The 11,164-nt window shown below is 38.9% G+C and overlaps 1 protein-coding gene and 2 long non-coding RNA genes across 3 annotated transcripts; all 3 read right to left on the reverse strand.

Annotated features, from left to right (window-relative positions):
- On the reverse strand, nucleotides 1-435 carry LOC134186718 (uncharacterized). The gene is made up of 3 exons (XR_009970988.1): nucleotides 377-435; nucleotides 138-311; nucleotides 1-79 (listed from the first exon to the last, which is right to left on the reverse strand). It is a non-coding gene; the product is annotated as an uncharacterized LOC134186718 (long non-coding RNA).
- Nucleotides 436-2,469: 2,034 nt separating this feature from the next.
- Nucleotides 2,470-4,213, reverse strand: LOC134187205 (CUB and sushi domain-containing protein 3-like). Its single transcript, XM_062655323.1, has 8 exons — nucleotides 4,201-4,213; nucleotides 3,958-4,131; nucleotides 3,715-3,888; nucleotides 3,482-3,655; nucleotides 3,247-3,420; nucleotides 3,019-3,192; nucleotides 2,780-2,953; nucleotides 2,470-2,690 (listed from the first exon to the last, which is right to left on the reverse strand). The coding sequence occupies exons 1-8, from the start codon at nucleotides 4,211-4,213 to the stop codon at nucleotides 2,470-2,472; spliced, it is 1,278 nt and encodes a 425-aa protein (XP_062511307.1).
- Nucleotides 4,214-4,540: 327 nt separating this feature from the next.
- Nucleotides 4,541-5,012, reverse strand: LOC134186382 (uncharacterized). Its single transcript, XR_009970960.1, has 3 exons — nucleotides 4,948-5,012; nucleotides 4,697-4,870; nucleotides 4,541-4,630 (listed from the first exon to the last, which is right to left on the reverse strand). It is a non-coding gene; the product is annotated as an uncharacterized LOC134186382 (long non-coding RNA).
- Between the last annotated feature and the right edge of the window lie 6,152 nt (nucleotides 5,013-11,164).

The raw sequence follows: 11,164 nt of genomic DNA on the forward strand, positions 1-11,164 counted from the left end.
AAAACTTGAGAAAAAACAACTGTCTCATTGCCCAGCTTAATGCCATCACTTGGAGATGACAGTTCTTCACAGTAAACCACTATAACAATGACAACTATATCCATAGTAACACGAAAAACTTCAACAATGCTACTAACAGTCACAAGTTGGCTGTTGTCCACTCCATGTTCTGTTTTCCAAGCATGTTCGAATACTGGAGCCACTCAGTCTATACCCTGTATCACATTTAAACTCAACACGTGCTGAGCAAATTGTTTCATCTCCCATTCTTTCTCCTTTCTGAGGTTCTTCTAGTGCAGAGCAATAAATTACTAACACAGAACAACAGAAGTAAGGAGCTTCAAAACTACAGTTGTGTGCTAGTCTTTCTACTCACTATTACAATAAGATTCTGTACCACTCCAAGTCTTATTAGCCTGGCATGTTCTTGTTGTTGGTCCTTCCAGCTCATAACACGGGTTACACTCAAACCTTATTTCAAAGCCTAATGTAGTGTTTGTAGTTCCAATCTTCTTGCCATTTCTAATGTCATCAAGATTGCCACAATCCACAGCTGAAAGATACATGTTACAGAAAATTCAGTAGCGAGCATTGTATCAAACTTACCGTTACACTGTACACTAGGTGAGCTCCACAATCCATTTGCCTGACATTCAGATATTGAAGAACCAGAAATTTCATATCCCTCGTCACAAACAAATGTAAGAACATTAGGAAACACCGTTTTATTTCCTCTTATTCGACCATTCTGCAGTTCAGAAAATTTGCCACAATCTTTTGCTGTAATACAATAACGGTAGTTACATTCACATTATATACTCACAACAGAATGACAAACAACATACGATGGCATATGGTTTCATGTCCACTCCATATGCCATTGGCTTGGCATGTACGATTAGATGATCCATTCAAAAAATAACCCAAATCACAAGAGAAAATGACTGTGGAATCATAAATTCGAATTTCGCCATATCTTTTGCCATTAAAAGGGTTAGAAAGTTCATCACATTCTACCACTACACAATAGATATAATCACAATTACTCGTGCCACAATTATTATGAAAGACGACAAGCCACTCACGTTTGCATGTAGGTTGAGAACCACTCCATGAACCGTTTTCCAAACACACTCTCTCCGAAATTCCTGATAACTCATATCCCACATTACATGTAAATGATGTAATGGCAGGTCGGTGCACACCTCCTAGCACAGACACCACAGAAGGTTGAATTACACTACCATTATTTGGACTTGAAAGAGAGCCACAACTAGCAACTATACAACAAAACAATAAACCATAAGTGAGCATTTCACATTGTTTTTGTTGTTCTCACATAAAATTTCAAGTTTGGTGCAATTCAAGTGTAAGCTTCTGCTATTCAACCATCTTCCTTCATCACATTGACTATGATTCAGACTCGTTACAAAAATAGGTCCACTGCTGACACCAAATTGCTTATTTTCAACTTGGACAACACTCAAACTATCTCTCTTCTGCTCCATGCAAGCAACTCCAGCAGCATCAGTTCCTCTAACACTGAAATAAGTGTAGTCTACACCAGACAAAGAAATGACACTGTTAGTTAACGGAGTCGGTGAGCTCCTGTGTGATGAAGTTCTACTGGCAACTACTGATGTACAGCTAGTCTCGGTCCATTCAACAGCTGCAGCCCACCAGCCAAACTGAGTAATTTCCAACATCAATGTTTGTTTCATGACAACAGCTTTGCCTGAATTTTGCCATATTCCAGAACTCTCGTTGTAAAACCAGACAGAAAGCTGATCACTAAATTGATCAACCACAAATGGAACGTACAACCACACTGAGCTCAACAAATTGGTGCTTAGTGAAGTAAGAGTAGTTCCAGCAGTCACATGAACTGCCACATAAGCATCCAGGTTCACCCGAGACAACTGATTCTTGTCAGTAACACCAATCAAGTGTGGTACACCATGCACAGAAGCTGTGAGGTTGACAGAAGTGATTGTAAAATTCAGCTGACTTCCAACATCTACATCCAAAGAACCAACGGGAACATAGAGTCTTATGAAACGAAAACCAAAATCAGGAAATGTGACATTGATGTCAGAACTAGACACGACACCAATAGATACAGTGTCTGCCTGCCGTTGTTGCATATAAATTGGTAAATTGTTCACTGTCAACCAAAAAAATTAGTACACACAACAAAATTCAGCAAATGTTAAGATCTGACCAGATAGATGATGAGTATAATATGAAGCACTACTGGGCAGATATCCATCCGCTTCTACACTAATAAGCAAGTATGTATTAGGTGGAACAACGATCAGCATAGTATTTTCTGTAGCACTGATGCGTTGATACAAAGTAACAGCCTCACTGTCTACAACTCGAATAGTCACCACCGCTGGCATGACAGGCATATAGCTCCATGCCTCTAACAACTCTATACTTAATTCGGAGACATCTAAAGATAAACAGTTAATATAGATGCAATAAGAAGACCTCATATGTAATGATACGTTGGCACAATGGTGCAATCCCACGCCATTGTCCTGATGTAACACAATCACGATATGCTGTCCCCAGCAACCCAAATCCATTTTCACAATCATACCAAACAGTAGATCCACAACGATAACTATCAGTTAGATGTAATATTGATCCATTACTAGGTGCTTCAAGAGCAAGACAATGAACATCTAAGAAGCAACAAAACAAACAAATGTTGTAATCTAATTAAACATGTATGTACCACATTATCAGTACACTGTACATTAATTAAACTAACATGTGCAATTGGGTTCCTCTCCACTCCATGTTCTATTAGGCAAGCAAGACAGTTGGTTGTATCCTTGAATCTCATGACATTCATTACAACGAAATCCAACTACAGCACCACACACGGTGTCATTTGAGTCTTTTTTGCCATTAATAGGTATTCTAAGAGCCGGACATGATTTCACTACAAAGCAAATCACACAGGATAAAATTAACAGTTATTCCCAACAATGACATAGGCAAACTAACGTGTGCAGTTAGGTTCTTTACTGCTCCATGTATTGTCGGGAAGACAAGTTAGCAGGCGGTGTCCCTCCAGCTCATAACACTCATCACAGCTAAATTCTACAGAACTGCCACATGATGTGTCACTTGAATTTTTGCTTCCATTAGCAGGTACCACAAGTGCAGGACAAAACTTCACTATAAAGACACCTTGTTGCTACCACACTTAGATATTCAAGCCAACAGACTAACGAGAGCAATTTGGTGTTTCACTGCTCCATGTTTGATTCAGCAAACAAGACAACTGATTGTATCCAACCAAGTCATAACATTCACGACAGCTAAACATTACAGTAGTACCACATGAGGTGTTGCTAGAGTCCTTTTGTCCATTAGATGGAGTAACAAGCTCAGTGCAAGACTTCACTATCAAAGCAATAACACATACCTTAGGTGCTCAACTAAAACAACAAAAGGAAAAGCCAACATGTGCAATTAGGTTCTGCACTGTCCCAAGTTTTATTGGGCAGGCAAGACAGCTGGTTGTGTCCTTCCAGCATGTAGCACTCATGACAACTAAACTCCACACTAGTACCACATGACGTGTCACTCGAATTCGTTTCGCCATTGATAGGAGTTACAAGAATTGGACATGATTTTACTACAGTAGAAGAAATCATTTCAATAATTGTATTTGCTTTCAAAGTCTTGTGTACTAACGAGTGCAGTTAGGTTCTTCACCACTCCATGAATTGTTTGGCAAACAGGAAAGATTGTAGTGACCTTCCAATGAGTAACATTCATCACATGTAAAGTCTACTGTTATACCACAGAAAGTAAAGTTAGACTCCTTCTTCCCATTCGTGGGTTCAGCAAGTGCACGGCATGATTTTACTATAAAGACAACATTGCATAAGTTCAAAGTACAAGCTCACAAATCATGCATAGTGCAAATTGGCTAACATGCACAGTTGGGTTCTTCATCGCTCCATAAATTGTTTGGTAAACAAGTAAGTTGTGAATCACCTTCCAAGTCATAACACTCATCGCAGCTAAAGTCTACAACTGTACCACATGTCGAGTTATTTGTGCTCTTTGACCCGTTAGATAGTGTAACCAGAAATGAACAATTTTTTACTACAAAAGAGTAGTAACAAGGTCAAAAATAGTCTCAAACAATAATTAATACAAATCTTACAATTACACCTTGGTTCCTCATGACTCCATGAAGTGTTTGGCAAACAAGAAAGCTGTTCAGTACCTTCCAACTGATAACACTCATTACAACTAAAGTCCACAACTGTACCACATGAACTGCTATTTGTGTTCTTCAAGCCATTAGATGGTGTAGAAAGAACCGAACAATTCTTTACTACAGATGACAGCAACAAAGATAAATATAGATTCAAACATTCAATGTAAAAACCTGAAATTATTCCTTCAATAATGCACACAAACTTACACGTGCAAACAGGTTCTTGACTGCTCCACAAATTATTTGGAAGACATGAAAGTTGGTCATATCCCTCTAATTTGTAACAATCTGAACAATTAAAAGATACAGTTGTATTACACAAGCGATTGTTTGAGTTCTTTTGTCCATCGGTCGGTGTCACAAGAGCTGAACAGAATTTTACTAAATTAAAGCACCAACAGTTACTCAAAGAGTACCAACAAATGACAGCTATTACAATTAACTAACTCTTGCAACTGGGTTCTGTCCCATTCCATGTTCGATTAGATAAGCAAGTCACATGATTGTCACCGTCCACCTCATAACAATCATCACATCTAAACTCTACTGTAGTACCACAAGACATGTCATTTGAATCTTTCTTGCCATGTACTGGTGTCCTAAGTGCTGGACAGTATTTTACTACATAAACATAATGCAATTTTACTAAATCTATAAATCAAACTCAAACATGTTAATGTATTACTACAAAGCCACACCTTTGCAAGTTGGTGCTTCACCCGTCCAACTTTGATTTGGCAAACAAGAAAGCTCACGCTGTCCCTCCAATTTATAGCATTCATTGCAACGAAATCCTACAGCAGTACCACTAGCAGTGTTAGTTGTATTCTGCATACCATTGTTTGGAGTCAGCAAAACTGGACAAAACACCTCTAAAAGCCAAGATTCCCAATAAAAAGTTCATCAGCAATTGCATAATATCTTAAGCAAATAATATACATGTCATATGACTTAATAACTATAACGTGAAAACCATGCCAGGAATAAAATATAATTGCCACCTAACAACACCCTAGAAGGTTCCTAATTGGAGATAATTACTGAAGACTAGACTACGCGGTGCTAGGCTGGATTTACAATATGCGAAAGCTTGAGCGCCGTGTTGCGTCATACTAAATTCAAATTGTAAATGGCGCGACGCACACGAAGCGTCCAAATAGAACCGAGTTAAACCGGAAGCTGAGCACGTCGCGTGGGAAGTATCACCTTGATTTCGACCAATAACAGCCAACTAAAAATGCACGTATAGCTTCCGTGAGCAATGATTACTGATTTCGGCGCTGTACTCGACATTGATTGATCTATAGATTGTGTTGGGAGTTGTCCCTGCTTGTGGATGATCACCTCTAAGGTGTACAAAGACACGCGTGCAAGAGAAAACGCATGAAAATAAATTTTGAACAAGCTAGCTAGGGGACCGGCAGAGATCTGTCAGTAGATATTTTGTAGAAAATCGAAGCACGAGTGGTCCGTTCAAGAATTCATGCTGCGACATCTACGGTGCGCAAATATCACATTGTGAATGATACATTATAGTCATTGTTGACTTTTTGTGATTAAGTGCATAACATAATTGCAGCAAAATAAATGAAAGTTTTATTCTAGTTGTGCAGCGTTCCATATTATCGACGAAAGTGTGAAACTCGCTGACGGGGACACTCCAAATGAAGGTCGAGTGGAAATATATCGCAAGAATTCACTTTTTCTCAAATAAAAATATTATTGCAATGACTAAACATCAAAATATTCTGTTAATACAGTGGTGAATGGGGTACAGTATGCAATGACTTTTGGAGTTCTATTAACGGACAGGTTGTTTGTAAGCAACTGGGATACAAATACTATGACCGTAGATATAGGCTATATACGGGAACAAACAGGCCAGGTAATGGGAGAGTATGGATGGGCAATGTGAGATACAGTGCAAGCGACTTAAGATTGCAGGATTGCTCCTTTCCTGGTTGGGGAAATCACAATTGTCATCATAGTGAATATGTACGCGAAATCTGTGATAATTGGAATCAAATGTAACCGTGATTTAATTTTTAAATTAATAAATCAATTAATTAATAAAATTAATTAATTAATAAAATTAATTAATTAATAAAATTAATTAATTAAATTAATAAATAAATTAATTAATAAAATTAATTAGTAAAGTTTATCATGTATTCTAACAATAAAATCTACTTTGTAGGTGTTTATTGCATTTAAGTAATTATTGCTATATATATTATTTATACTTATTTATTTATTTGCATTAATTAACAAACTTATAACAGTAATTACATAAATGCAACTACCACCTACAAAGTCGATTTCATTTTTAATATACCATAATTAATTTTATTTATTTACGTTTATTTTACCATTTGCATTTATTATTTAATATTATTATTTACATTTATTTTTTATTTATTAAAAAATATTATATATCTACGCTCTCTATAGTATACGGCTTGGTATCCGAATTTAATAATCTATTTGGAATATTTTCATTTACATCATATATATGTATGTATGTGTGTATGTAAGTCTATATATACATATATTTTTTAGAGAAATAATATTATATTTTATAACAAACTATTAACAGACAAAACCGGCAAATCCCAAGCAATTATATCAGCATCTAACATTAATCTACTTTGTATCATGCGAGCATTACATTTCCACAAATTAACAGACAGTTGTTGCATTAAATTAAAATACGCTTGTGTAAAAGGAATACTAGTTGCAGTCACTACTTTAGACGCAATAGTTTTAATAGTATCCAGACTAGCAGGAGTCCAACAACCATATGTTTATATATATATATATATATATATATATATATATATATATATATATACATACACACACACACACACACACACACACACACACACACACACACACACACACACACACACACACACACACACACACACACACACATACATATATATACGTATATATACACATATATATGTACATGTATATATGTACATATATATATATATATATATATATATATATATATATATATATATATATATATATATATATATACACGTATATATATATACGTGGAAACAACAAACCATGAAATGTCATTTTCATCTTATCTGCCTTCTTCTGTGGGTGTCGACAGGGTATTATCTGCTATCATGTGTGAGGATGTTGGATTAGAAGGAGTGAGAGCAGCACACAACCTTGGCTGCTCTAGTAATGTTTGTGAATCTGAGATTTTTGTTGCGTTTATTGAGGAAGTTATATCAATGCCAGTCAATACTGTTTGCCGTATACCACAAAGTGTCCGCCCCCTACTTGCCCAAGTATTATCATCAGAGTTGAAACATGCTTGTTATGATGGTCTGTGGGGATTCGCGCGATTACATATGTTTGCTAAAGCAGCCTTACGTTCCCCTCCTCAGGGTGCAAAGAGAAAAAGATATGTGGTAAGCGCTTTGTTGAAATCACGTCTGCAGCAATGGCATAATGGATGTCTGGTGTCATTGTGGGAGGAAGTACGAAGTGAAGCTGGACAGCAGTTCAAGTCCACAAGCTATGTTAATACAGACAGGTCACTGCAGCAAAGTAATGCTAGACGTGCTACTTTCTAGCAAGAGAAGATCGATATGGTGATGCCGCACGGTCTTTGCAGTCACAAGGATGTGCATCTGAAAATGACAGTGACGCATTGCAAGATTTGATAAATCGCCATCCTCTTCACCCACTACCCAGTTGGTCTGATGAATTACCGCCTGCTTTATGTGCCACTGCTTCCCATGTGCTTGAGTCATTAAAAGGTTTTCCTCTTGGGAGCAGCCCAGGTTTCTCCGAACTTCGCCCTCAGCACCTCCTGGATGTATTGTAGGTACGTGTACACCAGCAGCCCAAGAATGCCCTGACAGGTTAACTCAGTGGATAAATGTGGCTGTTTCCGGGAAAATGCAGGGGCGGCGGAGCGAGTTGAAAGTTGAGGGGGCTGAAAGGGTAAACATTACAGAAAGCAGAAATTCTACAGCATAAAGTTGATAAAGTTGGGGGGGCTCTAGCCCCCCCAGCCCCCCCGGCTCCGCCGCCCCTGAAATGGATCGTCGTATTGCCCCGTTTATGACAGGAGCTCCGTTGACTGCTCTTTACAAAAAGGGAGGCCAAGGAGTCCGTCCCATCGCTGTAGGTGAAACTCTACGACGTTTGGTTAGCCGGGTTTGCTGCTTGGTTGTAAGGTCAAAGCTGCCCGACATTCTTCTTCCCTATGGCCAAGTGGGAACTGGCACCAAGTCTGGTATGGAGGCAGCAATCCACCTTTTGTCTAAGTTCATTGATGATCATGGTCAAGATCCAAGTCTTTGTTGCATAAAGATAGACATGTCCAATGCTTTCAACAACTGTTTTAGAGACTCTTTTCTGCTCCGTCTTCGGAAAGAACTTCCTGAAATATATTCTTGGGCACTGTGGTGCTACCACTCTAAGGGAGAGCTTCGTTTTGGAAATCATCGCCTTCAATCATCAGGCAGAGTTCAACAAGGTGACCCTTTGGGGCCTCTCCTATTTTCACTTGTGGTTTTGGAATTGATGGATGACATAGGGTCAGCTGGAAAAGTTCCACTTCAACTTTGGTATCTTGATGATGGTACGTTCATTGGACCTCAACCTGCAATTGCTCAACTTTTCCATCTTCTGCAGTCTAGAGGTCCTTCCTTTGGCCTTCTTTTGAATCCCACCAAATGTAAAGTGTTCTGGCCTTCTGGAGATCAAAAATTTTCGGAATTTCCTTCTGAGGTTCAACGTGTTGTTGGGTCAGTGGGTGGTGTAGAGTTTCTTGGATCTCCTGTCTTTGGATCAGAAGAGTACTACTGTGGCCACATCGCTAAACGTGTAGACAAAGTCCTTCAATGTCAGGAGAAATTATTGGATATGGATGATCCCCAGATACTGCTGCTACTACTACGATCTTGTCTATCCTCTTGCAAGATCAATAATTTGCTAAGAACAGTTCCACCAAACAAAGGTATCCAGCAACTGGCCAATTTGATTCAAACCTACGGGTATGTCTTGATGCCATCATTCGATGTTCCATCTCAGACATGTCTTGGTTGCAGGCTTCATTGCCTGTTCGTCAAGGGGGACTAGGCCTACGAGAGGCGGTGAGAATGTCCTCTTCTGCATTCATTGGCAGCTGTAACTCCGTTCGGTCATTATGTTCTCGTCTTCTACCAACTACGCCACTTCTGGAGGAGTCAGTGCCCAATAGTAATTATTCGTCGCATGACTTTAGTGCTTTTCCTGGAGAGTCTGCTGCTAAGGATCATATTCGAAGTCTTGTGCCTGACTCGCTTGACACCATTGATCTTACCTCGAGTAGTCAACGCGACCTACAACGTCTCCTGGACACCAAGCTTTCAACAACCATCTTAGAGAAAGCAAGTTTGAGAGATCGTGCTCGACTAAACACGATATCTGCTCCTCACGCTGGAGCATGGCTAAGGGCAATACCCAACCCCAATCTCAGCCTTGCCATGCCCCAGAGGGAGTTCATAATCGCTGTTCGCACATGGTTGGGGATACCTTTCTTCCCACCTCCTCCAAGCTCAAAGCGTTGTTTTTGTGGACAGGTTTTAGACAGTTATGGGGACCATCTACTGGGTTGCGGAGAGCGAAACTGGAGAAATAGACGACACAGCGCTCTTGCTGACGTAGTATTTGAAGCACTATTATCTGATAATGCCAATTGTCGTCGTGAACAACGACTTTGTGGCGACTCGAATGCAAGACCAGGAGATGTATACCATCCAGATCTTGAGAGAGGGCGACCGACTTACTTTGACATCACAATAAGAAATTCTCTCCAACCAATATATATGGTAAAGGCAACTTGTCAAGCAGGGGTTGCGGCAGAAGTTGGAGAAAGAGAGAAAGACAGCTCATATAAAGACATTGTTAGTGAGAATGGAGGTGTGTTTTATCCACTAGTTGTTGAAAGTCTGGGCTTGTGGTCGCCGTCTAGTCTCCAGATTTTAAAATCAATCTGCAGAAGAACAACATTCCACAGTCACCTCACAATGAGCCAGGCCACGTCCTATTTCCACCAACGGCTTTCTATTAAACTCTGGTTGTATAATGCAAAGATAAGTCTACAGAGATTGTCTGTAGATTGCTCTGATGACGTTCTAGACTTTTTGTATAGTGGGGGGTTTGGGTTGGTTTTGGGTTAGTTTTTAAAAAGATAATAAAATATAAAAATATAAAAAAAAATATATATATATATATATACATATATATATATATATATATATACATATATATATATATATATATATATATATATATATATATATATATATATATATATATATGTACATATATATATACATATATATATATATATATATACATATACATATATACATATCCGATTGTGACATCATAGAAAATGTCAGCTGTGGCCGGTAATTCATCTGATACGTCAGTTCGTACCTGTTGTCCGCTGTGCCAATCCCTTCATCGAGATGAGACATCGCTTTTTCAGCATATCAACTCGGAACATGTCTGTCGTCGTTCTTTTCCAAGCGTAAGTTTTCTGGAGGATCATGATCGTCGTGTTTGCTCGGCTTGTGGGTTTATCTACGCACGTCGATGGAGTAGTTGTCGTAGGTCGCTGGGTGGCGGTCATTCTCGTTGTTGTGGAAGAATGGATGATCCCGGTATCTCTCCATGGTTGTGTGACGCTAGTGGAAATTATGGCAGTACTCAGCCTTATGTTCCGTTATCTCGTTCTGCTACTGGGCAGAGTCTTGAGTGCATTGGTGAGAGTGTTTTTCCTACCTCTTCTACTATTCCTATAGCAGAACAACTTGATCAAAGGTGTGACGATAGTTTCTTTTCTGCTACTGAAACTAATGATATTGTTCTGACTGGTATCAAGGC

This window comes from Corticium candelabrum, chromosome 11, assembly GCF_963422355.1.
Source record: "Corticium candelabrum chromosome 11, ooCorCand1.1, whole genome shotgun sequence".
Classification (NCBI taxonomy): domain Eukaryota; kingdom Metazoa; phylum Porifera; class Homoscleromorpha; order Homosclerophorida; family Plakinidae; genus Corticium; species Corticium candelabrum.